Raw genomic sequence first — 25,439 nt, forward strand, 5'->3', positions numbered from 1 at the left:
AGGGACTGCACAGGCGTTTAAACCATCCCTAGAGGGAGCAGCTCGGGGACCGCGTGGGGCCGGAGTCTGCCGGGACAGGGGCTTTTGGTGGGTGCTGGGGAAGGACCCTCAGCGAGGGCAGCGCTGGCGCTTCTGCCTTTGTTAGGGCTGATTGATTAGCAGCTTGGTTTTGAACCCAGGAGGGAGTTAATAAAGCTCGGCCATCCTCTTTTAACCATGCTCTGTGCTCTGTAACTATTAAATTATGCACTAGTGCTCAGGGCTTTGGGGACGAGGCACTTCTCCGTGTGAGCTGAAATAAAGCCATTAAGTGCTGGGAAAGCACTTCGAGATGGAGAGTGCTGGAGACGTGAAAAATCCTTCCCTCCCCCTTCCTGAGCAGGGGCACGGGGTGGCCTCGCTGCTCTTCGGGAAGCACTGGGGTCTTGCGTGTCCACTCCTCGCTGGAGTGTTCGGGGTGACCCTGGGGACAGCGTGGTCAGGGACACGTCCCCCCACGCTCTCTGTGGGTGAGGCTGCTGGGGAGCTTTGACCCTGTTGCTTCTCTTTCAGGTGAAACTGGTGAACATTCGCAACGATGACATTACGGACGGCAACCCCAAGCTCACCCTGGGGCTCATATGGACGATCATCCTCCACTTCCAGGTAGGTCGTGAGAGCTTCTTGCTGAAGGACACGGGGCAGACGGCAGGAGCACGTTGTCTCCCCAGGGCCCTGGCATCTGTCTCCGCGTGCGCGTGTTTCGTGGCGATGCCGGCACGCAGATCGGGCCGGAGGATCAACACACGCTGCAGTGTCATGGAGACCCGTGTCGGAGAATAGCAATGTCCTTTTCTCATCATTTACATAATGAAATCTCTAACGATGGGTTGTGTGCAGTGGCCTCCCGGTTGGCAGCAGGGTTGTTGCCGGTAGCTGTTTGCTCAGCTGAGTGTCTGGAGGAGAAGAGCAAATTCGGAGGGGGCCGCGGAGGGGACAGGCTGAGCTTATGCCCGTGCGGGGCTGTTATCCCGAGGTGCTCCCGGCCCTTTGGGTGGTCGGCGCAGCCACGGGATCTTTTGTTGGAATGGAAAATGTCAGCTGCGTGACAGCAGTTCAAGACAGGGATGGGAGAAGCTCTCTGGCCCAGCTGGGGTGCTGGGGAACGCGCTTAGGACCGTCTCCAGCAATTGTGTGCTATAGATACTCTTGCAAAACAGGGTCTTGGCTATTTAATAGCTCAAATTATCCGGTTGTAGCTTTGATGCCCTCAGGGGGATGATGTGTGGCCCCTAATGCCACCACTGCGTTGGCACGTGGGGCTTGCTTGGCAGTGCTGCTGTGCCAGCAGCTCGTTAGCGATGTGGCATTAGCTCTGGGGCTGTCACCGCCGCGGGACCGAGCCCCGGGAAGCTGCTGCATCCCAACTCCCTGCCGTATCCCTGCTGGCATCTCTCAGATGAGCCTAGCGCTGGCTTTGAGACCTCGTAAGGAAGCTTTTCATTTTCGGAGGATGAGTGGGCAATGCCCCAGGGAGCTGCCGCCTAGCCTGGGCCACGCGTGTGCCCCGTGCCAGCGCAGCCAGGCTGGCCCCGTGCGCTGGGCGAGCCCCCCGACCTGTATTTCTCGGGAAGAGGCTTTTGCAGGGAGCATGGGGATAAATCGGGTGTAAGGCTGCTGACGAGGCACTCTGCCGGTGTTTTGGCCCTGGGAAGCAGCCGGGGTCGAGCAGGGTCTGGATGAGTCACCGTCGTCTCCGGTGGGGCCCTGGCTGGTGGCATCCTGTCCCCGCTGTCCTCAGGGTGGCCCTGCCCTGGTGCGTGCTCAGCTGCAGGGGACCAGAGCGGGGTCGGCAGAGCCCAAGGAGGAGCTCCCGGGTCCCCTCTGCACCCAACTGGGAGGGGATGTGGGTGACGGAGGGGGGCCCCCCGGGGAGCTGGGCTGGTGCCGGCGAGCCTGCGCGTCCTCTCCCCGCCTGCGCTAACTGGATTTTTTCTGGGCTTGTAGCTCCATTGTGAACCTCTTAATCTCCTGTGTCCCAGTGCCGCTGCCCGGGGGCAGGCGGCTGGGAGAGCCCTGGGGAGGGATTCAGGGTGGGCCAGAGCCCCCTGCTCCCTGTTTTCTGTCTCATCCCTGCTTTTCGCTTGTGTTACCCTGCTCTGGTCCCTCCGAGCTGGCGAGAGGAGTCGGGATGCTGCATGTTCCTCGAACCCCTGCCCTCGGCGGCGTTTGGGGCAGGAGCTGCAGGAGAGAGAGGCCGGGCTGGGACGGGAGCATCGGTGCTGTTGTAGCCTGTTGGGACCCTGCGACTGCAGCTCCCTGAAGCGATGCCGGCTCCCCAGGGCACCTGGGGCTGCCCCTCCGTGCTCCGAGCCGGGTGAGCCTGGCAGGAGGGTGGCCATACGAGCCGGTCTCTTGGGGCTCTCGGCATTAAGAATTAAGGAGCAAACCTCCGGAATTGGAAGGAAACACCCCTGCGGGAGCCGGCGCAGCGGCTCCGCGTCCCCGTTGGCGTGCATGCAGAGCCGCTCTGACTCCTCCCTGCTTTTTTTTTTTTCCCCCATTCCTCTCCCACCCCTTCCTTTATGCTACCTTTGCCAACCTTCCCCGGGTTTTGTGTTTTTTATCCCCCCGCTCCCCAGCCTTTCCCGCTCCCCCTCCCCGCTCCGCTGCCTGATTCCTGCTCCCTGTTTGTGTTGGCGAGGGCCGTGCTCCAATTACCTCATATTTGGAGAGAATGATGCTGCAGCCAATCCCCGCTCCCTCTGCTTTTAGGTCAAGTGATTTCTGAACTGCAGTGAGATGCTTTGAATTTGTCTTCTCGCAGCGCCCAGGCTGTAAGATGGCTGTCTGGAGCGGCGGCGGCGGCGGCAGGGCTGGCGGGAGGGAGCGGCGGCGGGGGGCAGTCCGCGGCACGGTGTACGGCGTGCGTTTGATCCGATGAAACCCGGCTCGGGATTTATTTGGAAGCCGGCGACTCGCTTAGCTGCGTTACTGCCGGCACTGAGGAGGAGGAGGAGGAGATGGGGAATTCTTTGGGCTGCGTTAAAGAGCCGAAAGAAAAAGCTGCGGGAAAGGCGCCCCTGTCTCCCAAAAAAAGGGTCCGCTTTAAACGGAGGCGGAGGGGGAAGAGGAGAGCGATGCCGGAGGCAGCCCCACAGGAGGAGCCCCCGGCCCTGGAGGTCGCTGAGGATGAGGAGGTGCCGAAGATGAAGGCAGCCCCCCTGCAGGAGGAACAAGAGGAGCCCGCCGGGAGCCGGCATCGCGGGGGGGACCCCAACCCGGCAGCCCTGCACCCCGGGCTCATCGTGCAGGTGAAGGAGCGGTTTCAGGGGGAGGTGCAGAAAGCTCGCCTGGTGCTGGAGCCGCGGCGGCCGGGCGCCGCGGGGGCTTCCCTGGAGGAAGGCACCACCGTCATCGCCCGCTTGCTGGAGAACCCGGCCGAGAAGGACTGCGAGAAGGCGGTGAGCCGGCTGGTCGAGCTGCAGAGGAGCGGCGTGGGCAACCGCCGGGCCGTGCTGCTGCCCTTGCGCGGGGGGCCCGATGGCCATGCGGAGGGGCTCCTGTCCCCGGTGAGCACCGTGTCCGGCGAGGAGCCAGCGAAAAGCCGGGAGCCGGGGGCCGGCAGCGCCCTGGATGCCTGGGCGAGACGAGGCAGCAACGATCCCAGCTCCAGCGCCGCGTGGACCTGCTTCTCCGCAGCAGAACCGGGCACTGTTTCAGAGTTGTCTACGCCATCCCCCATGGTAGATCAGCTAGAAAACCCCAGCGTGGCAAGAACCTCAGGGTTGCCATCATCTCGGGCCGAGGAAGGAGATGGGCATGGACTGCCGGCCTCCCGCAGCCCGTCCTCCTTCAGCGGGCGCAGCGGCGGTGCGGCCCGGAGCTCCTCGGGGTACGGCAGCGACCCGGCACGCCGGCCAGCCAAGGGCGCTGGAGCTGGTGGGACCGCGGCATCTCCCTCTGAAGGCGGCTGCAGGCTCGCTGCGGAGGGCCGGGCTCGGAGGGAGAGCTCGGGGACGGCCGGAGGAATGGTCAGTGTCTGCATGTAGCCTCAGCCCCTTTTTGGAGCGGGGTGGGGGGACCTGCTTCAGTGGACCCCAGAGCCTGGTGGCCCCTGGGGATGGCCATCTCGGCGAGGTGCAACCTCGTGCTGAGCGCGGGCAGGAGGACTCTGGTGCAGAAAGCTCCTGAAGCATTTTCCCTTCTGAGCATCTCAGCGGGAAAGCATCCCCCGGGGACCGACCCGTCCTGTCCTCCGCTCCTGGCACGGGCAGCCAGAGAGCGGCTCTCGCCGGAGCCGGTGGGTGCAGCCGGTGGGTGCAGCCGGCGGTCACGCGGGTTCTTGGTGCCATTGCGTTTGCCGTCGGCAGCGCGCTGGCTGTCGCTGGTGGCACGCATGCCCTCAGGGCTGCTGGCTCGGGCGCGAGTTTGGGGTGTCCCCTTCCCGCCCGCGCTCAGCTCCCAGGCGGGCGGCAGCGGGTGAACGTGGAGGTGCAGGGGCTCTGCCTGCTCCGAGGGGGCTCCGAGAGGAAGAGGAGGGGATGACGCTGTGTTTTGGAGCCCGTTGTTGCTGTTTGGAGGCTGCTCTTTGGGGGTGACAGGGTGGGCTGGAGGCACCCTTGGGTTTGGCCAAGCTCTGCACACCCCAGGACGGGCGCGTGGTTGGAGGGGCAGGAAAGGGGCTGTGGCCCCCGGCACTTTTCTCGGGTTGGGACCGATGTCACAGCCACCGTCTGGCCTTCAGCGTCCTGCCACCGGTTGCTTGATGTGTGAGGCTGATGTCGGAAGGGTTTGGAAGGGGCTGCCCCCGGGTCCCGCGAGTTTCCGCTCTCTCTTCTCGCCAGTGCCTCCCTAAATCTTTGTCCTGACACAGACACGTGAAGAAAGGAGGGTGGAGCTGGTGCCGCATCCCGCATCTCTAGGAGGGTCTCCAGCAAGGGTGCCCTCAGGGAAAGGCCCAGCGGCTGGAGAACCCCAGTGCTGTGTGAATGATTTAAAGTAAAGGATTTATCTGAGCTGGGTGCCGCAAGGAGCTCCCCGATGGGCAGCGGCGCTGGAGAGCCCAGGTGGGGCACAGCCGATGGGTGGGTTTGCGGAAGGTTTCATTCTGCTCTTAATTAAGAGCTGCTGGGTAATCAATAAGGGGGTGCTGGGCCGGCAGAGGTTTGTGGGTCCCTCCCTGCTCCCTGCAGGCATGGAAGGTCCCATCCTGCTGCTCGCCCAGCACATCACCCTATCCATCCTGGCTCTGCCGGCGGGTGCCGGGTCCCAGCATCCCTAAAGAAACCCGGCCCCGGGGCTGGAGGAGTTAAAGGCAGCGCCGGCGGTGTGGCAGCGGCTGACAAAGAGCAGTTTTGTGTGTGATGAGAGTATCAGGCTCGGGAGAGGGAGGTGAGCTGCAGCATACCAATTACACCGCCGCTCGCCGTGCCGTGCCGTGCCTCGGCAGCATCCTCCCCGCCGGCGGGAGAGGCAGCTCATCCCTTCCTCCTGCCTGCAAAGGGATCTCTGGCAGGTGACACCCGTGCAGTGCCAGCACCCAACCGGGTGTATTTTGAGGGGGAATAAAGCAACTGGGTGTTTTCAGGGCGGGTGGGGCTGGGTCCTGGCACACCTTCTCCCTGCAGTGCTGAGAGGAGGAATCCAGCGAGCAAACAGCCCAAATTGCCTTTCCGCAGGCGCCCCGCAAAATACGTGAGGCTCACATCTTCCCCTTTGTCTGCCCTTTAATTAAGGGGAGGTAATTGTACTAATTGGGGAGCTGGGCGGGGGGAGGATGGGCGAGGAGGAAGCCGTGCCAATCAGAAATATGCTGGGATGCGGAGACACGTGCGTTTTGTCACGTGCAAGTCTGGGATTTGCAGCCAGTCCTGTGCGTCTGCCTAAGAGGGGTCTGTGACTGTCGGTCTCTTTTGTTGGGAAGTGGGTCACGGCACCCCTGCCACCAGCACCCCCTGCACCTGCCTCTCCAGGCACGGCGAGGCAGAGGAGGGGCGCAACAGCCTTCTCCCCATCCTTGCCTTTTCCCCCGGGATGGAGCTGGTGGCCTCGCTTCGAGCGGCTCCACTGGCTGGAGGTCAGAGAGAGACCTCTGCCCCATGCGTCTTCTCAAATAGCACCTCCGAGCACTGGTTCCCTCTCCTTAAGTTGTGGGGTTTTGGGATTTTTGTTTTTGGGTTTTTTTTTTTTTACAACATGATGCTCCAGGTGGAGCATCCCCCACCACGCCGGCAGCCGCGGCGAGGGGTGGCATCGGCGGTCCCCTCTTGGGCGCTCCCTCGCCGCCCAGCCGCGGAGGCTGCTGGATGGGGCTGACCGTTCCTGCGCGAGCCCTGGGTGTCCGAGGGTGCCGGGGCTCCTCGCAGTGGGTGCTGGGCAGGAGCGGGCAGCGGAGCAGGTTTGTACAGGAGGGTGCACAAGCGTTGCTGTCGGCACAGCGTGTTCGGGGCGGGAAGAGACCCGCCTGGGTCCCTGTCTCGCCAGGGCGTTGCATTCCTGGTGAGCTGCGCCCCGAGCCCTGGTCGTGGGGGACGGTGCCGGTGTAACGCGCCGGGGCGTGCCGCGGGCTGCCGGCTGCGCGGCGCTGCTCTCCGGTGTGCTCGGAGCACGTGTGGCGGCAGCCGCTCCCGAGAGCAGAGCCTGGGCGGAGGAGCGGCTCCGGCGAGCTCGGTGGTGGTGGGAAGCCGGGGTCCGGCGGTGGCGGCTCCTGTGCCGGCAGGGCTGGGCTGGGCTGCACGTGCGGCCAAGCAACGTGAGCCCCTGTGAAATGGGGATGGCAAACGGCCGCGCCTCCCTCGCCTGCCTGCATCCCCAGCCTGCCCAAACCGTGCCGCACCTCGGCACCCCAGAGCTCTCCTGCAGGTCTGGTGGTCCATTCCCAAGTTTGTCGGCTCTGGGGTCCCCTCTCCCCCATGGTGACCAGGATTTTCCTCCTGCCCTTCCTGGCAGCTGCCAGGTCTCGGGCAAGTTCATAGAAACTGGACGTGCCCGGTGGAGCCTTTCCTCCTCCCGCGTCACCCCATGGCTGTGCCGCTTCCTTCCAGATCTCCGACATCTACATCAGCGGGGAGTCGGGGGATATGTCGGCCAAGGAGAAGCTGCTTCTGTGGACACAGAAGGTGACGGCGGGTTACATCGGCGTGAAGTGCACCAACTTCTCGTCGTGCTGGAGCGATGGAAAGATGTTCAACGCGCTCATCCACAGATACAGGTAGGCAGGAAGGAGCAGCGGAGAGCGTCGTCTGGGTGGGAGGAAGGGCTGGGGACCTCCTGGGGACCCCTGCCCACCGCTGCAGTTGGTGATGGTCTGTACTTGGAGATGTAGGTGAGGCTTGCAGGCAGCAGTGTCTCTTTTACCTGGAAATCATCTCTTCTGCCAGGTAGCTGAGGGGTGGATGCTTGGAAAGAGCAACAAATGCATCAGGTTGCAAGAAAAAACATCTTGAATGAGGCTGGGGAGAGAAGCAAAAAAGCAAAGCTTTAAAACTCCAGAGTGTGGGAGGGCTGCGGTGTTTTACGTGTTACTGCTGCCCATTCTGCTCTCCATGAATAGCAGCACTTCCATCCACGCTTTCATCCAAGGTCCTCGGAGCTCTTCCGAGCAGCAATTAAACCTCTGGCATTTCTTTGAGAGACAGCACAGCCCTGCACACCTTCCATTTGCTTCTCCCCTGGCTGCTTGCTCAAGAGGACTTGGCACGGCTTCGAGTGCCTGAAGGAGAATAGCAAAGCCCCCGTGAGAAAGCATCTCCTGGTAGCTGGAAATGGCCCTGCCTTCCCGGGCTGCTCTGTGCTCGCTTGTGGCTGGCAGGAGCGGGCAGGGTTTAGCAGGGAAGGCCGTGCAAGGCTCCTGCAGGCAGGGGCAGGCAGGAGATGGGGTGGGTGGGCAGCAGACCTCACCGGCACGGCGTGACTGGGATTTTCCTGGCTCCGCAGTGCTCGTTTGTGCTGCAGCGTTGTTGTGTTGCCGGTGTTTCCTCCCGGTGCAGGGCTGGCAGCGCCCGTGCCTGCTGCCTCCCCTCCGCTCTGCTGCGGGCAAAGCGCTCTGCCCCCGTCGTCCGGAGAGGTGTAACCACCCCGCTTTGGGGCTGTTCCCTGCACCTCCTTCCCGGGAGGGCTCGCAGTCCCAGCCCGGCACGCTGGGTGCAGAGCGGGTGCTGGGGAGGGCAGGTCCCCGAGGAGCACGAGCGGTTTTCCTTCCTTTCCCAAAGGGGATGAGCTGGGGAGGTGCTGCAGGCCAGGTCCCCTCAGAGAGCCACCAGCCTGGGACAGGGGCTCGGACGAGCCCTCGGGAGCCACCCGGGGCAGTGGTGCCCGTCCGGGATGCTCTGCCCTGGGCGCCTTGCGTTGTCTGTCAACGTCGTGACGCCGGTGCGTGTCTTACAGGCCAGATCTGGTGGACATGGAGAGGGTGCAGATCCAGAGTAACCGGGAGAACCTGGAGCAGGCCTTCGAGATCGCCGAGCGGCTGGGGGTCACGCGGCTGCTGGATGCCGAAGGTGGGCGGCCAGGGGAAGCGGCTGGTGCGGGGAGATGCCGACCCCTCCGCCTGATCCCGTTCCTCACTGCCTTTCTGCTTCCCCCTTGTCAGATGTGGATGTCCCCTCTCCGGACGAGAAATCCGTGATAACTTATGTGTCTTCAATCTACGATGCCTTTCCCAAAGTCCCCGAGGGAGGAGAAGGGATCAGCGCTGTTGTAAGCTTTGCTGCGGGTTGGGAGGCTGGGACAGCAATTTGGGAGGCAACTGGTGGTTGTGGGAAGGGTTTGGAGGTTCCCTGTCCACCGGAGCAGATGGCCGATGGGTGGAAGAGGCTCGGGGGGAGGCAGGAGCTTCCCCATTAGCGTGTCTGCCCTGTGAACTGCCGGCGTGCCTGTATGGCCGTGGCGTTCTCCAGGTTCTGCCACGGGTTTTGAGCTCCTGAGAGAGCTGAGTTGGCTTCCAGGGAGCAGCTTGCAAGGAGGATCCTCCTCCTCCTCCTCCTCCTCCTTTCTGTACCTGGGATGGCATCACAGCAGGGAGGCACAGGCGAATGATCCCCCGTGGCACCTCGGTTCCCACCTCTGCCTCTCCCCTGCGGAGACCTGCCCGCCGGCAGTGCTCTGCAAGGGTGCTCTCGCCCCGCAGGAGGTGGATTCGAGGTGGCTGGAGTACCAGAGCCGCGTGGAGTCCCTCATCTCATGGATCAAGCAGCACACGATACTCATGTCAGATAAATCCTTCCCCCAGAACCCTGTAGAGCTAAAGGTAGGTGCTGGCCGAGGTCCATCCGCAGTGTCCCATGTGCTTGGCGCCGAGAACTGGGTGGCGGCGTTCCCCGGGGTGGTTTCTGATAAGCCTTTCTCATCCCAGGCACTTTATAACCAGTACATACACTTCAAAGAAACTGAAATCCCAGCGAAAGAACAGGAAAAAGGAAGGATAGAGGAGCTCTACAAACTGTTAGAGGTAAATACCATCATGGCTACCCGGAGGCTTGTTGGTGGGAGTGTTGTGCTTTTAGCAAGACTAAAGTGTGCTCAGTTCAGGTTTATTTTGGAATGGAGAAGTGGAAATAACCCTCAGGGTAAATGATGTAGCAAGCAGCACGCTGCAGGAGCGGAGGCAGAGCTGTTGCCTTGTAGCCCCACTTCCCTTACTGTAATCTCTCTCTAGCCAGCTCGAGGAGGTAGGAAATGCCATTCTGTTGATGTTTTCCCCAGGTATGGATTGAATTTGGACGCATCAAGTTGCCGCAGGGGTACCACCCCAACGACGTGGAGGAGGAGTGGGGCAAGCTCATCATAGAGATGCTGGAGCGCGAGAAGCTCCTGCGGCCGGCGGTGGAGAGGTCAGCGCTCTGCCCGCGGCAGGCAGAGTCCCCGCGGGGACGTCCCGGGCTCCGCTGGCTGGAGGGATGTCCCAAAACCTCCCTCTCATTCTCTTTCCCTCTGTCATCGCAGGCTGGAATTGCTGCTACAAATCGCTAACAAAATCCAGAATGGTGCTCTGAGCTGTGAAGAAAAACTTACTCTCGCAAAGAACACGCTGCAAGCTGTGAGTGGGGGGTGTTATTTTCCCCCTCCTAATTTTTTTCTTTATTTTTTTTGTTTTTGTGCCTCTTCTTTTATGCCCATCTCTTCCCCTCTCTTCTGCGTGGGGTGGTGGGTTCCCCTGGACACCTTTCCTTTCTCTTCTGACGCTGAGCCTCTCCCGGAGGGGCTCTAGGGGCGGTGGTGGATACCTGGTGATCTATGGCACGAGGACCTGGGGGACAGGGGGGCAGGGGAACGGCCTTGCCCTGCAGCAGGCTGCCCCTGGGGATGCAGCTGGCGAGGCTGGATGTCTGCAGAGGTGCTGGCTTGGAGGAGAGCTGCAGTTCTGGGAAAGCTTGTTGTATAATGAGGCTTAAAACCACCAAAATCTGTTTTATTTGTCTAAAAGACTGGCAGAAAGGACTCAGTTGCAGACTGTAGCTATCTGGGTAGGGAGCAGATTTCTGAAGAGGGGTGTTTTGTTCTGGGAGAAAGAGATGTAAGGGTTGGGAGCTAAAAATGGTTAAACCCAAGTAAGAAATGAGATGCACGTTTAAGCGAGTGCCCGTGGGACTAACCCCGGGAGCCCGTCTATCGCTAGAAGCTTTCAGTTCATCTGCAGGAGCTTTTCTAAAGGGGATGTCCTGGGTGTGGTGTGAGTGATGAACTGATGTTCTTCTGCTCAAGTCAAGCTTGTGGATCAAAAGGTCTTTTCGGTCTTAAAGTTGATGCTGGGCTGCTCTCGTGTTCTCTCTGCCCACGTGCCTGGGCTGAGGGGACCCGGCCCTCAGTCTCCTCTCTCTCGGTGCAGGATGCTGCTCACCTGGAGTCGGGCCAGCCGGTGCAGTATGAATCCGACGTGGTCGTGTATCTGCAGGAGTGCGAGGGGCTCATCCGCCAGCTACAGGTGGATGTGCAGATCCTTCGGGATGAGAATTACTACCAGCTGGAGGAGCTGGTGTTCAGGTGAGAGGGGCCGTGTCCGAGATGGCCTGTGGATGGAGGAACGTGGTCAGGGGCTGATGCCTGGGGCTCCTCTGCTCTGTTGAGGGGAAGGAGGGAGTGTGGGTGCATCTTCTTACCCGTGCCTTGCTTGCTCTTCCAGGATCATGCGGCTGCAGGACGAGCTGGTGACGCTGAGGCTGGAATGCACTAACCTGTACAGGAAAGGCCACTTCTCCACCCTGGAGCTGGTGCCCACTTCCACACTGAGCACGACGCACTTGAAGGGCGAATCCCTGACGAAAGGGCTGCACACCTCCTCTGCCTCCTGGTTCCGGAAGCCCATGACCAGGACAGAGCTGGTGGCCATCTCCTCTTCTGAAGACGAAGGCAGCCTCCGGTTCGTGTACGAGCTGCTGGCATGGGTGGAGGAAATGCAGGTGAGTGCTGGCTCTCTGGACCGAATTACCTGCCTCCGCTCATGCTGATGCGGGAAGGTAGGAAGCTGGTCTGGGCTTTTTCCTGCCTTTATCTGTGAATAATTGCTTTGATGGTTCAAAGTTTCTGGAGAGCACCGACGGTTTTGTCTTGAGTTGGGTTTTCTCTGTCGTGATGCTGCTGCTCAATGGATATCAGAAGATCCTTTCAAGGCTGGAAGCAAATCTGTACTGATGCAGTCAGTCCTTTGGTCTTGTGTGGGTGTGAAGCTTGTGTAAGCTGTCCCAGAAATCATTCAGTGTCGGAGCACTGGGTTAGGACCTTCTACCAGGACTGGCCTGGTGTTTGCTCCCTCTTGAGTGACCTAGGAGGTTTCCTTGCCCTCGTGTCCTTTTGAGATATGCTCCTGCAGATGAGGAGTGCTGACTTGGGCCTCTTGGCCTGTTTCAGATGAGACTGGAGCGAGCAGAGTGGGGGAGCGACCTGCCGAGTGTGGAAACCCAGCTGGAGACCCAGCGGCACGTCCACACCAGCGTGGAGGACCTGGGCTCCAGCGTAAAGGAGGCCCGGATGTACGAGGTATGGTGGCACAGGCTGGGGGACACCGCGCATGGCACAACGTGTGCGGGAAGGTGAGGGCATCAGGATCGGCTCTTGTGGGTAGAGGTGCCTGGGGCAGAGGTATTTTTTAAGGACGGAGCTTCTGAATTGACGCTGGGCTGATGCAAGAGGCTGCTGCCCTGAGCCATCCTCTGCACCTCCTTTTGCTCCCGCAAAGCTGGGGAGAAAGATTCAGAGATGGGGTTTCAAGTGATGCTGTCCTGTGTCGGGTAACGGGAGCGTTTTTCATCCTTCAGGGTAAAATGTCTCAGAATTTCCGCGCTAGCTACACGGAGACGCTTGGCAAGCTGGAGACGCAGTACTGCAAGCTGATGGTGAGTGGGCTTCAAGTGGGCTTATAGCACTGCCCGGGGAGCGCGGGGTCTGTCCCTGCTCCGAGGCTGGGGAGGAGGGAAGAAACCGGTCGCCTGCAGAGCAGGGAAGAGGAATCACGCTTCGTTGTGTTCAGGAAACCTCGAGCTTCCGGCTGAGACACCTCCAGAGCTTGCACGGGTTTGTGTCTCGGGCCACCGCTGAGCTGATTTGGCTGAATGAGAAGGAGGAGGAGGAACTGGCCTACGACTGGAGCGACAACAACCCTAACATTGCAGCCAAGAAAAACTACTTCTCGGTGAGTGACCCCGGGGCAGGGCCGGTGGGATGGGTGCTCTCTTGGTTGCCCTGCTGCTGCTTTTGATCTGCTGTGGGACCTTCAGCTACCAACAGACCTGAGGTCCCCAGGGGTTGGAGGCTCCCTCCCAAGTCACTGAGTTTGTAGCTCACGAATGCAGCTGATGAAAGAGCTCTCCCTTAGAGCAGAAAGTGCAAAAAAAGTGTTTGTTCAATTGAGTTTCAATCAAAAAGGCATCAAAAGATGTCTTTTTAGCACTATTTGGAACTAAAGACATTTTTAACTAGCGGGGGGCGGGGGGGAAGTCTGAGCTAAAGAGGAAAATTGATTCCTCTTTAAAGCAGTATAAATAAATTGTTGCCTTGCCACAATCACACTGCCTGGAACTGAAGAGGTCCCTGGGCAGGTTTCCAGTATCTGCGTTGCATCTGCCCCGTGCGTGTTTGGTGCACAGGAGGCATCCTGCTGGGAATCGGCTGTGGTGCTCCCATAAGCCGTGCTGGTTTCCCTGAGATCCACTGGTGTTTACAGCAGCGCGTTCCGTGCCGCATGCTGCGTTAGTTGGACACAGGCTGAGTGAGGCTGCTCCCATAGCTGAGATTCGGACTTTGCTTGTGTCCTTCATGCAGGAGCTGACGACGGAGCTGGAAGAGAAGCAGGACATCTTCCGCTCCCTCCAAGACACAGCCGAGCTGCTGTCCCTGGAGAACCACCCGGCCAAGCAAACCGTCGAGGTGAGCGGGCACGCGGAGGAGCCGGGAGGGGCCCCGAGAATCGGCTGGCAGCAAATCTTCTCACCCGGGTTTGGGAAACTTGCTGTCCCACCCCATGGTGCCCGTAGGGGCAGCCAGGGCTGGTGAAATGTTTTATGGTGGCAGAAGAACATCAGTGCAGTGATAGAGTTTTTTTGGGGGAGTGCAATGAGAAGCTCGAGGCCATTCCCAAATAATCCCCACCTCAAATTAAGACACGCTTGTACAGAGCATGAGCCTTTCCTGCAGCGAGGTGATGCAGGGAATGGCCTCGGCTCCCTTGGAGTTATCCAGGTTTGCAGGAAAACCATGGCGGTGAAGCAAAGAGCTGCGGGGACATGTTTCTCCCTGGTGTTTCTGGGGTGGGAGAAAGCAAACCTCTGCCTGCCGCAGCCCCTGGCATCACTGGTCCAGGGTCTGCCGTCTCCTGCTCTTCGTGCCTGTGTCCAAACCCTCCTGGTTGCCGCCAGATCTTGCCCGTTAATGTACATCCCGCCGGCTGTAGCTGTGTCCTTCCTGTGACCCTCCTGGCTGGGAAATGCTCGTTATTCATCGCTGTTTGGTGCCTGTGTTTCTCAGGCCTACAGTGCTGCCGTGCAGACTCAGTGGCAGTGGATTAAGCAGCTCTGCCTGTGCGTGGAACAGCACGTGAAGGAGAACGCTGCCTATTTCCAGGTACTTGGGAGGGGCAGCCCACGTTTCCCTGGTCACCACCCGCTGCATCCCGCTGCATGAGCTTCATACGCTGCTCCCCGCCTCGGGGCAGAGGGAGGGAGGGATTTGTGGTGCTCATGGGGGCTGCTTTCTCCTGAATCATCTCTTTCTCCTTGGCTGCTCTCTGGGGATGTCTCGCTAGGGCAAAAGGGATCACCTTCCACGTAGTTCTGGCCATCCATGTGGGTTGCTCGCTGCCCTTGGAGCCCTAAGGCCAGAATAGTGTTGGGAGCTGCTGGTTGAGATGTTGGGGTGGTCCCTTGCCGCGCTGTGTGCCGCTGACTGCGCGGTGGACTTGTGCAGGTTTCCGTGACCCTCTTTGCCTTTGCAGTTCTTCAGCGACGCCCGGGAGTCGGAGACCTACCTGCGCAACCTGCAGGACTCCATCAAAAGGAAGTATTCTTGCGACCATAACACGAGCCTGACGCGGCTGGAGGACCTGCTGCAGGACTCCATGGTGGGTTCTCAGACATCCCCGCCACCCGGGGCGGGCGATGGGTGGCCTTCTTGCTCCGGTCCAGCAGCATTGCTTGGGGCACCTCTTGCTTCCCAGGGAAAACTGGGCTTATTTTATTCCCGCAGCGACACAGTTTCATGTAACGTGGTTTGTTTCCCCGTCTCGGTCAATGTTCTGCTTTTCGCTGGAGCTGCTGGATGTGTTTGTACAGCCACGGGGTGCAGGCTGTGTGCGACCCCCGCTGCGTGGATGTGACGCTGCCGGTGGTAGCCGGATCTCGGTCGTTACAGCAGCCGATGGGTCGCTTTTGTTTAGAGGCACCGTCCAATGTTTTTCCGTATCCTGGGGGTGAAGAGCAGGCGGCGTGTGCTGCAAACTCATAGCTTGACGTGTGAGCTGGTCCTTCCCCCTCGGTGCCCATCGTGCCACCCTGGTCTGCATGGAGCCGGTCGTGTTCTGCTGACGGAGGTGTCGCGCAGAGCCCGTAGGATGCTCCTGTTCCTCCTTTTGAGCTGGCGCTCGCTAGGAGCGTGGTGGGATGCGGAGAAACGCCTGCTCTTTATCCAAACCAAATCCCATGTTAATCCGTCGCGCTGTGCCGGTGCGGGGAGCGGGGACGGGGGCTTGGGGGCTCGGCAGCGCTATCTCCGAACACATGGCCTGGCTTAGCTGTGGCGTAGCAGAGAGCAGATGACGGGCAACCGCGCTGTGATCTTCTTATCCGAATTGGCCTGAAAAAAACCAACCTAAAAACAAAACCCAAAGCACAACACATCAGATGGTGTTTGAAACCAGGGACGGGGGAGGATTTGGGCTGTGGGTTGACCACTGAGCCACTGATGGAAGTGGAAGGAGGTGACATTTGAGGGTGTGGAGGCAAGTGGCTGCTTTGGCTTTGCTCTTAGTGCACACCACTGATTTCCAGCATGTCCCCAGTGAAGCTGGGACGCCGTTACTGGGTGTTCGTGGTGGTGAAGCAAAGGGCTGCTGATGGGTGCATCAGCTGGGCTAGGGCTTGCCATCTTTTCTCCTGGAGACCTGGGAGGTCCCATCCTCTCTGTCATGGTCTCGGGGTCGTCCTGGTCTGTCCTCCAGGATACGGAGCAGCCAGCCTGGCTCCTGGGGTCCGAATTTGCGAGCCCTGCAACACCAGAAGTCTGGCAGGCGCCGTCCGGGGTGGGAGAGGCTCATCCGGGCAGCCGGAGAGTGGCCACGATCTCAGGACTGGGGCAGCTGCCCTGAGCTCAGCTATCTCACTCTTTCTTACCTAATAAGTTAAAGTTGTATTTCTTCCAATCATGCTCCCTGGGACAGGCACAGGTAGTTTATTTAATCATTTATTCTTTTCTTTTTCTTTTTTTTTTCTTTTTTTTTTTTTTTTTACCATTAATTATCGTCCACTGTTGTTAGCGCACTAACCGACCCCGAGAGTACCAAGCATGAGGGAGAACATTTTTCTGGGATCCTTTTTAAACTTTTGCAGCCGGAACAGGCTGAGCTGCCACTAATCACACGAGCTGCCAGTGTCGTGATCCGCACACGTCTCCATCGGTGCTGGAGGCTGTTCCAGGAGAGCTTTGCCACCAGTCCCCCCAGTTGTCCCATCACTGAACCCAGCAGGGGCTTGTGGGAATCAATTATGCAGCATCTTCCTCCAACTGGCAAATTTCTACCCAAACTCAGAGACCTGTGCGATCACTCCACCACTAGCCCCTTCTCCTGAGATGTTTTATCCGCATAATTCATCGTATCCTCATTCCAGCCATTGGTTTAAACGTGCCTTCATCCTTTGCTTTAGAAAAGGGAGCATGCTTCTGTGGTCTCTGCTCCAGACAACTGAATGTCCCTGGTTTGGGGCTGGAGCTTGTCCTGCTCTTGGCCCCTTACACCTCCTGAGACTTTAATTTTGGTGTATGCTGTGTTCTCTTTTTTTTTCCACTTTTGAAAGAAAATGTTTTCTTGTCCTAGCAGCAAAAGAGCCAGAGGCGTGCATGCGGCTTTGCAGGGCAGTGGGAGTAGTAGCGGAGAGGTCTCACCCTGACTTGAAGTCCGTTCTCCCTTCCATCCCATCTCCTGACTCCTCTTCCCATCCCGTTAGAGCAGCAGGATCCTCCTGACGTGTTTGTTCAGCCCTTGAGATCCCAGCGTAGCTCTCGCAGGCCAGCGTCAGGGTGGGGGGTGCCGAGGTGCGTGGGAGAGACGTCCTCTGCCCTGCCTCGAGCAACCCGCCCTTCATCCTTCTTTCTGCCAGGACGAGAAGGAGCAGCTCATTCAGTCGAAGAGCTCCGTCGCCAGCCTGGTGGGACGCTCCAAAACCGTCGTTCAGCTCCGGCCCAGGAACCCGGAGCACCTTGTGAAGAGCACGATCCCCATCAAGGCTGTTTGTGACTATCGGCAGATCGAGGTGAGGGCTGGAAGGGTGTCAGCGTGACTTTGAAAGGGAAGGCAGGGACGAGGCAGGAGAGCAACGCCCATGGTGGTTTAGGATGAGCTCTGTGGTGTCTGTCAGTGGAAAGCAGGAATGGAGTGGGAAGACAGGAGGAGGGAAATAGCACGGCTGGTTTTCCTGGAGCACATTTCCATATCTCGGATTTATTCTGGGCAAGAGCTGAAGTCCTTTTCCCCAAGGAGGAAGGGCTTCATCAGCCTCAGCCAAATAAGCACGTGGGCGGTAGCCAACTCCGTTTAACTTCCTTGTCCCTTCCTCTCCAGACGTGGCGTGTGCACTGCTTGGCTCTATGCCAGGCTCTTGCTTGATTAAAATATACATTTATCTATATTTGTGGAAGCTGGCTCGCCCCCAGGAGGGGAGCTGGCAGCAAGGGCGGGCGTGTGCAGCCCTGCTGCTGGTTTCTGACGGGCCGGGTGGTGTTGGTGCCGCTGCAGATCACCATCTGCAGGAACGACGAGTGCGTGCTGGAGGACAATTCCCAGAGGACCAAGTGGAAGGTGATCAGTCCCACGGGGAACGAGGCCATGGTGCCCTCTGTGTGCTTCCTGATCCCCCCGCCCAACAAAGAGGCCATCGAGATGGCCAACAGGTAACTTGCTGATCTCTGCTGGGGGGGAGTCCCAGAGGTGCAGTGGCAGGGAGATGGGGAGGGGGTTGGTGGCATGGGAGGGGACAGATCTGGGGTGGGAATGGGAGAGGAGCTGGGGTGGAGGAGTAGGAGTGGGTGGCAGAGCTGATTCGGGGCGAGGGAAGGAATCCCTTGTGGTTATCCAGTTGCAAACTCCATCGCAGCAACTGCTATAGTAGCTTGCAAAAGAGAAAACGATGATTCGGGAGGAGGGATCCCTCCGGGGATCTCTGGCACTGAACTGCAGGAGCATCGCGGGCTGCCAGGCTGGGATCGCTGCCGTGATGGGCTGCTGGCTGGCAGCGACGGCTGGTGGCTTAACAGGGTCAGGGCTGAGCGTGCTGGGGAGATCCAGGGCTGACGGATCTGCTCCTTCCCCTTGCAGGGTAGAACAGTTGTACCAGAAAGTGATGGCTCTCTGGCACCAGCTCCACATGAACACAAAGAGCCTCATCTCCTGGAACTACCTGCGGAAGGACATAGCCCTGGTGCAAAGCTTCAGCATGGAAAAGGTACGGTAGGAACTTCTCTGCCTGGCTCCGGGGCTGCGTTGCTCAGGGGTTCTTCATGTGGCTGAGGAGGAAAGGAGGTGTTAAAGGGAAGACCGGAGACTGGAAGGTTGGGGAAGTCAAGGGTCTTTGCACCTTGAACAGTGGGAAAACCTGGGCTTGGAGGTTCTGTGCAAAATGATTGCAGTTTTTCCAAAGAAAAAGAGCATCAGCAGTTTGCTGCTGAACTGTGATAAGCATAAGAGATTGTGGACTTAGCGTTTCATTAGGGAACGAGCCAGGCGGGAGGGAGGCATGAGGCTGATAACGGAGGAGCTTGCCTTTTCTCCTCTAGAGAGAAAATACTTGGCAGACGAAGGTGATTAAGCTGGGGAGGGTGGCTTCAGGTGATGTGTAGGAAGTTGTTCCCGGTGGTTAGATGTGCTGGTTTTCCACTTGCAGCTCAGATCCTTAGCGCAAGGGGAGTGCCAGCAAGCCATGAAGAGCCTCCAGGCGCACTACGAGGACTTCCTGCAGGACAGCCGGGACTCGGAGCTCTTCTCGGTGTCGGACCGGCTGCGCCTGGAGGAGGAAGTGGAGTCTTCCAAGGAACACATCCGGCAGCTGCTGGAATCCATGGAGAACGGTGAGCTTCAAAGGGCTGATGGATTAACCAGGAGCTGTGGGGACTCATAAACAAAGGATTTATGGGGTGGCTTCATTTTCTTTTTTTTTCTGAGATGATGTGAGCAGCTGCTCTCCTTATTTCTCCATCCATTCAAGTGTTTGGCCTTTGTCCAGCGATGTTCCTGCAGAGAGGGCTTGGCTTTGCAGCTTCAGCTTTACTGCTGAGTCTTCTTACCCTAATATTGTTGGAGATGGGTTTAGTCATCAGTCAGGACACATTCTGAGCAAGGAGTTCTTTTCCTTGCATTTAATCTTTAAGAAAATATCTGTGGTGGTCACAGTCCCGCTGTTCAGAGCAGCGGATGGCTCCCGGTGTGACACAGCAGGACTGAGTCCCACCAAGACTGGGGACTCCGGCTTCATCATGCGAGGTGCCCTGTGGCTGGACTCATTTTCAGCTGTGTTGGAGTGAGATGATTTGATTAACTTGTTTTCTGTCTAAGCAGAGACCCCGGTGGCTCGGTGTCAGCGTGATGCTGCACGTGGCTCGGGGACTCCCGGTCAGGTCCCATTTGGGGCAGATACCGGCGGGGGTTGTTTGAGCTGCTGTTTTGGTTTGTCTGTGACTTGCAGAAGACAAGGATGAGACCGTTGCCAGGACGTATCTCTCAGAGCTGAAGAATATCCGTCTGCGCCTGGAGGAGTGTGAGCAGAGGCTAGTGAGCCGAATCCAGTCCCCAAGCAGCGCCCGAGCAGATGGTGATACTATCCAGGAAAACACCATCCGCATTGCAGAGCAGGAGGTCAGTCCTGCTGCTGCGAGATGTGGAGGGGAGGGAGGTGGTGGCCGCTGGTCTTTAGCATGCACCAAAACCAGCTTTTAACTTCTCCAGGGTGAACGTGTGGGAGGTGGGTGCGTGACTGTGTGGGGTTTGAGAGGATCTTGCTGCACAGAAAGCAGCAGGAAACCTCTCCAGGTGGGCTCCCCGCTTCATTGCATCTCCATCTCCTTTGCCAAGGGCAATCCTGCTTTTTCTCCGCCTGCTTGGGCTTTCCTTTCACCTTCTTTCCCTTCCTCCCGTAGCGCATGCAGGAGGATCTGCAGCGGCTGCAATCGGACCTGCGGTTCGTTTCTGAGAGATGCTACAGCTTCCTCGACAAGGCGCCCACGGGGTCCAGCACACCCCACTTGCGTTCTGAACTTGACTTGGTGGTGAACAAGATGGACCAGACGTACGGGCTGTCTTCCATCTACCTGGACAAGTGAGTTGGGATGTGCCTCTGTTCCTGAACACCTTTTTGTATCTGCCTGATTCTGCTCAAGACCTTTCTTCTGGCCCTCTAACGCCCCTTGCGCTGAGCTCCATCCCTCTGCGGCACAAGGTGCAAACAGCCTCGCGATCAAGAGGATCTCTGCGAAATTTTGGATGTCATTGTGCTGCCTCTGTTTGATTTGCCAGGTTGAAGACAGTTGACGTTATTATTCGTAAGACCCAAGGAGCAGAGTCTCTGGTCAAAGGGTATGAGGTTAAGCTGAGCCAAGAGGAGGCAGTCCCCGCCGACCTGGCAGCTATTCAGTCTCACAGAGCAGCGTTACAGGTTGGTGCTGATCACTTCCCAAGGAGGGCAGGCAGAAACCAGCCAGTGCTTTGGCGTTCGTCAAGCAGGGTCCTTCCCTTTCTCTGCTGAATTTGCACTGTATGCCATTTTTCTTGCCTCGGTGTAGCTGCCGGGATGATTTTGTGCTGCTTATGTGATCCCATATTGCTTTGTAAAGGTAAAGGAGCTGCTGTGGCTTGTGCTCTCTCTTGTAGGGCACATGCTGACACGTGAGCATCTTGGAGCTACGTCTCCTGTTGCTGTAGGACAGGGGCTGAACCAATCTGACTTGCTCCAAGCTGGGAACATGATTCCCTCTGTTTGGCACCTCCTGTAATCAGCCAGTTCTTTGCAGGTTAAGGAGAGAGGGAGAATAAACCCCTTCTCAGGCTTGTCAGCTCCGGGCAGGAGGGCATCTCTGACTTAATGTGCCTTTTGCTTCCATGATGTTGAACCGGTGCTGTCTCTGGCTGGTTTTGCAGCAATGGCTTGGAGAAGTGAAGGACAAGAGCTCCGTCTTCACCACGTTGGAGGAGGAGATGGAAAAGGCAAAGGCGGTGGGAGAGCAGCTGTACCGGCTGAGACAGGAGCGCAGCATCGACCTCGAGCGCTATCAGGAGAAGGGAAGCCAACTGTGGGATCGCTGGCAGCGAGTCTGCGCCCAGATTGAGACCCGGTGAGAAACTCCTGCCTCCTTTCGCAGATTTACTTTCATGCTTCAGCTGAGAGCTTGGGTCAGCCGTATTTTTCCAGTTGGGATTCCCGCTGGTGGCCGGGATATCCCTATAGCCTACGGTGGCATTTCGCCCTCTTATGTGTCTTGGTTCTTCCCTCAGCCACGCGGAGCTGGAGAGCATCCAGGAGGTGCTGAGTGATTACCGGCAGTGCCACAGTGCCCTGATCCAGTGGATCGAGGAGATCACGGTCCAGCAGGAGCTGATGAAGCCTGGGCAGGCGGAGGACAGCCGGGTGCTGTCAGAGCAGCTGAGCCAGCAAACGGTAAGACAGGACCTTGTGTTGTCTCGATGGCGTGGTCGTTGCAGTGACCGTGTCCTTTCTTTTCTTTTACTGAAATCTTTTCATCTGTGAGCTTGAAAATGAAACACAGTGGGGAAGAGGCTGTTTGGTGTCTGGAAAGCAGAGAAACTCTGCTTAGCTTGAGGTGGAGATGAGCCTTGCATAAAAAATTGAAGAGGATAAAGACTTTGCACAAAAGGGGAGAGATGGGGACTGAAATTCAGCTCACCACCCACGGCAGCTGTCCTGACAACCATTTTTGCTTTGCGTTTTTTTGAAGGCTTTGGCTGCAGAAATTGAGAAAAATCAAGCCAAACTGGACCAGTGTCAGAAATTCTCCCAGCAATACTCGGCTGCCGTCAAGGTACGGGTCCCCTCCTGCACCTAAATAAGACTGGCTGGGCAGAAATGGCCCCGGCACAGTTTGCATCTCGCATGCTCCATGTCTCTCCACCCCTGGTTGCGTTCGCAGGACTACGAGTTGCAGCTCATGACGTACAGGGCATTTGTTGAGTCGCAGCAGAAGTCTCCCATGAAACGCCGACGCATGCTCTCGTCCTCGGACGCCATCACGCAGGAGGTAGGCGCGCGGCCGCCCGCCCGACCTTGCGAGGGAGAAGTTGTGCAGGGGGTTCTTCGATGCCGAGCAAACCGCTGAGCTGCCTCTGTGAAATGAGCTCCTTTCTGCTGAACTCTCTCGTATAAATAAAGTTTCCGCCCTCGCTGTTTTTTCCAATAGCCAGAGAGGATGGCTTAGTGCTCTAAGCACCAGGTATGAAATACCTAGACTCCTGGGAACCCCTGGGTCAAATCCAGCGGGGTCGGCTCAGCCCTTCAGCCTCGCGAGGTAAATAACCAGAGCACCATGCAGCGTCACTGTCTGTGCATCTTTGGGATGAGCCCTTTAGGGACCCGAGGTCCTGTCTGCTCCGTGTGGATATTAAAGATCCCGGTAGCCCTCGTGTAAGAGTTGAGCATCCGCCCCAGTGTCCATGACCGGAGTCTCCCCTTCGCTCCAGTGTTGTGCAGCATGCCGTGTGTGGCCACAATCCTCCCTGTCGGACTTGCTGCATTTCATTGATGCCGTACGGGGTCTGTGAGGTGCCTGGGGGGCTTCCCAAGCGCGAGGTGGTGCATCCGTGTCGTGTACTGTAAAGTACGTCACTCTGGATCTGCCGGTCGTGACTGATGCGCCCCGTTTCCCCCTCTATCCCTTTGCAGTTCATGGATTTGCGGACTCGCTATACAGCTCTGGTGACGTTAACCACGCAGCACGTGAAGTACATCAGCGATGCTCTCCGGCGGCTGGAGGAGGAGGAGGTAAGGCTGTTGTACAGAACTGAACTCTATTCAGAATGTGCAGGCTCATTTCCCAGCACCCCCAAGGATGCTGCTCCGTGTTGAGGTCACATCTCGGGCGCTGCTCCTGAGAGCCTCTCTGTCTTTGGAAATCTGGGACCCCTTTGACGTGGTTATCTTCCTCCCTCCTCTGTTTGCAGAAGGTAGTGGAGGAGGAGAAGCAGGAGCATGTGGACAAGGTGAAGGAACTGCTGGGCTGGGCCCTGGGCTTGAAGCAGAGCGTACAAGGCAGGACGGCAGCTGCTGGGAGCAGAGAGCTGGGCGACATCGAGAAATCCATCTCGGAGCAGCAGGTAAACCAGGGGCAACCGTCAGGCGGTTTGTTTAACTTCTGCTCTTTTTCCACAGCTGAATTAAGCTTCTTTCTTTCCCCCCCCGCCGACAGGCCCTGAATGAGGAGCTGGCTGCAAAGAAGGAGCAGGTCTCCGAGGCCATCAAAACTTCACAAATCTTCCTGGCAAAACACAGCCACAAGTGAGTGTGGCCCGAGGGGACAGGCAGGGAGAGCGGTGGGGGGAGATGAGACACCTTAGAGCTGGCGCGGGTGGGCTGGGGTCCAGCGCCCGACTCCCGTTAAAAACAGCAATGAGCTGCACGTGACAGTCGTTGTCTTTCTTATCTGCAACAAGAGCTATGAAATATGCAACCCATTGATGCTGTTGGGACAATATTGGGACAATAATCCCCTTTAGTAGTGAGCCAGCCCTGTATATTTGGGGATTTGATCGTTACAACGCAGGTCAGCCTTTGCTGAGCACAGTTACCCTTGCTGGTTTTAGCTGAGCTGGGCAAGGAGTTGGGCAGTGGGAAGAGGGGACTCGTGGTGGGTTTGGCCTTTTCCTTCACCAGAAGAACATGTTAATTCTGCAGAGCTGGGAGCTGGTTTGTGCAGTTTCCCTGAGAGATTTCCCCTTCCCCTTGCAGGCTTTCCCATCCGGAGAAGGAACAGATTTCCGCTCAGATCGGTGTCCTCAAGGAGACCTACCAGGCGCTCTGCAGCGATTCCACGGAGCAGCTCCAGCAGCTCCAGAGCCAGCTGGCTCAGGAGACAGAGCACAAGGTACTAGTCCCCGCTCGGTCCCGTGGCTGCACGGACTCAGGGCACTCCTCAGGGTGTGAAAAAGGTTTTGCTTGGTTGTGTGTTTCATGGCCACCAGCCACTCACTGCCCGTTGACTTTCTTACTTGCACGTGGTTGCCCTCCCTTCTCTTCTGTCCATGCGTCACCGATGCATCCAGGCTGGGGTGGTCCCTGGAGGCCAAGCAGGAGCCGGTTACCTGCTGCCTTCCAGGTCAATGGGAGAGTTGTCCTTTGCGATGGTTTTCATCAGAGCTCTGCCCTGTGCACAAGGGTTGGCTCGTTCACGCTTGGTGGGCGAGGATGTAGATGGACCTCTGGCCTGGAAATGGTCCCCTTAGCAAATCTGTGTCCTCTGAGGAGTGCCCTCTCGGTGCTTTAACCGCAGAGGGCTCCATCTCACAGGCTGCCTGCGTGCAGGAGACACAAGAAGGTGGGTTTCTGCAGAAGGGCATTTGCCCGTGCGGTCTCCTGTATCTCGGGGTCTGGGAGAGGTTTGTCTCAGCTGGGGCTGAACGAAGTTGCTCTCCCCAGTGGAAGGCGACTGCATCGTCCAGGCCCTCAGCTGACCTGGGAGACCTTCACGACCCACAGCTGGACCCATTCCCTGTTCACATCCACCAGTGCTCCCGTCAGTCCCCATCCTTGTTTCGCTGGGTAGGGAGGGCTGAAAGCGCATCCTTATTGCCTCTGTTATGAGCTGTCTTCGGTCATTCACAGATATACGTGTACGTGTTATATAAGTGTATATACATGTGTCGATGGATATATTTGTGTGTTTGCTTGCTGGCTCCCTGTACTCTGAAGCAACGGCCCGCTCAGATCTGGACGCGTGACGCAGGTTTTGGCTGTTGGGTGCGTGAGCGAAGCCCTGTTCGAGCCGCTCATGGGAAGAGGGCGACGGGGCTGCTTGTTTGAAATCTGCCTGTCCAGCTTTTACCTAAACGTATAGTGTTTCTCTCCAAATTGGACTTTATAGCACATTTCAGGTGGCTCAGTGCGGTAAACGCTTTCTATTGCAAGCCCTTTAGCCCTCGTGCTGGCAGCAGAAAGCTTACGGTGAGCAAACCAACTTGTTAGTCGCCGCTAAGCCATCACGGCTTCGATGCTTCTGCTGCTGCTGCCAGGAGAGCAGCTGAGAGCCGCCTGCCTGTGGAAAGGAGGCTTTTTCCTTTCCTTTTTCCTCCCTCCCGGGCAGGAAAATAACTTTATAGCAAAAACCTTCTCCAGGGCTTGCTGGGCTGTTTTCGTACAGCATGAACGCGCTTTGGGGCTCAGGCTTGAACAGTTTTCACTCACGCTCTCGACAAAGCCCAGGAAACGAAACGAGAGATGGCAGTGGGGCTTTGCCGTAGATCCCTGGCCCGTCTGCGAGATGATCCCTGCGGCTCTTGTGCGGTGCAGTTGCTTCACTGTAGAGGGAGCATGAGGAACTCTTAACATTTGCTTGCTGGAAACATCCAACTGTCAGAGAGAAGTTATAAAAGACAAAAATGCAAAGCAGAACGCGCTAAATTGAGCATGATGTGTCCCTGTACAGTTTGTGTTTCATGTCAACTGTTTTTAAGATTAACTGACATCCTTGCTTACAAGTTTAACTAACCCTCCGGGATTTAAACAAACAAAACACACAAAGTGAAAGAGGACGACCTGTGTGTGGGG

General features: G+C 57.9%; 2 protein-coding genes across 33 annotated transcripts in view; both read left to right on the forward strand.

Moving 5' to 3' along the window:
• The window catches only part of MACF1 (microtubule actin crosslinking factor 1), a 140,387-nt gene that overhangs the window by 35,803 nt on the left and 79,145 nt on the right, over nucleotides 1-25,439 (forward strand). For all 31 annotated transcript variants that reach the window (XM_075173302.1, XM_075173318.1, XM_075173308.1 and 28 more), the window contains 31 exons: nucleotides 553-645; nucleotides 7,026-7,192; nucleotides 8,368-8,480; nucleotides 8,573-8,679; nucleotides 9,110-9,229; nucleotides 9,335-9,430; nucleotides 9,685-9,812; nucleotides 9,925-10,018; nucleotides 10,808-10,962; nucleotides 11,102-11,378; nucleotides 11,827-11,955; nucleotides 12,234-12,311; nucleotides 12,446-12,607; nucleotides 13,237-13,341; nucleotides 13,939-14,034; nucleotides 14,405-14,530; nucleotides 16,782-16,934; nucleotides 17,417-17,571; nucleotides 17,996-18,122; nucleotides 18,561-18,744; nucleotides 19,359-19,528; nucleotides 19,810-19,988; nucleotides 20,186-20,324; nucleotides 20,807-21,000; nucleotides 21,161-21,323; nucleotides 21,622-21,705; nucleotides 21,814-21,921; nucleotides 22,563-22,661; nucleotides 22,841-22,993; nucleotides 23,086-23,174; nucleotides 23,625-23,760. In XM_075173302.1, the coding sequence (XP_075029403.1) occupies nucleotides 553-645; nucleotides 7,026-7,192; nucleotides 8,368-8,480; nucleotides 8,573-8,679; nucleotides 9,110-9,229; nucleotides 9,335-9,430; nucleotides 9,685-9,812; nucleotides 9,925-10,018; nucleotides 10,808-10,962; nucleotides 11,102-11,378; nucleotides 11,827-11,955; nucleotides 12,234-12,311; nucleotides 12,446-12,607; nucleotides 13,237-13,341; nucleotides 13,939-14,034; nucleotides 14,405-14,530; nucleotides 16,782-16,934; nucleotides 17,417-17,571; nucleotides 17,996-18,122; nucleotides 18,561-18,744; nucleotides 19,359-19,528; nucleotides 19,810-19,988; nucleotides 20,186-20,324; nucleotides 20,807-21,000; nucleotides 21,161-21,323; nucleotides 21,622-21,705; nucleotides 21,814-21,921; nucleotides 22,563-22,661; nucleotides 22,841-22,993; nucleotides 23,086-23,174; nucleotides 23,625-23,760 (4,179 nt within the window). The remainder of the gene's footprint in view (nucleotides 1-552; nucleotides 646-7,025; nucleotides 7,193-8,367; nucleotides 8,481-8,572; nucleotides 8,680-9,109; nucleotides 9,230-9,334; nucleotides 9,431-9,684; nucleotides 9,813-9,924; nucleotides 10,019-10,807; nucleotides 10,963-11,101; nucleotides 11,379-11,826; nucleotides 11,956-12,233; nucleotides 12,312-12,445; nucleotides 12,608-13,236; nucleotides 13,342-13,938; nucleotides 14,035-14,404; nucleotides 14,531-16,781; nucleotides 16,935-17,416; nucleotides 17,572-17,995; nucleotides 18,123-18,560; nucleotides 18,745-19,358; nucleotides 19,529-19,809; nucleotides 19,989-20,185; nucleotides 20,325-20,806; nucleotides 21,001-21,160; nucleotides 21,324-21,621; nucleotides 21,706-21,813; nucleotides 21,922-22,562; nucleotides 22,662-22,840; nucleotides 22,994-23,085; nucleotides 23,175-23,624; nucleotides 23,761-25,439) is intronic.
• On the forward strand, nucleotides 2,917-4,124 carry LOC142092824 (uncharacterized). Of its 2 annotated transcripts, XM_075173343.1 has the most exons (2): nucleotides 2,917-3,551; nucleotides 3,682-3,977. In XM_075173343.1, exons 1-2 carry the CDS (start codon nucleotides 3,003-3,005, stop codon nucleotides 3,727-3,729), a joined length of 597 nt encoding a protein of 198 aa, XP_075029444.1. In that variant the 5' UTR covers nucleotides 2,917-3,002; the 3' UTR covers nucleotides 3,730-3,977. The 2 variants fall into 2 exon arrangements, with proteins under 2 accessions (XP_075029444.1, XP_075029443.1); XM_075173342.1 differs by having other exon boundaries at nucleotides 2,917-4,124.

Source organism: Calonectris borealis, chromosome 25, assembly GCF_964195595.1.
Source record: "Calonectris borealis chromosome 25, bCalBor7.hap1.2, whole genome shotgun sequence".
In the NCBI taxonomy this organism is placed as follows: Eukaryota; Metazoa; Chordata; class Aves; order Procellariiformes; family Procellariidae; genus Calonectris; species Calonectris borealis.

Coding starts and splice junctions, on each gene's coding strand:
- LOC142092824 (XM_075173342.1), top strand. CDS start 3,003: ATGGGGAATTCTTTGGGCTGCGTTAAAGAGCCGAAAGAAAAAGCTGCG.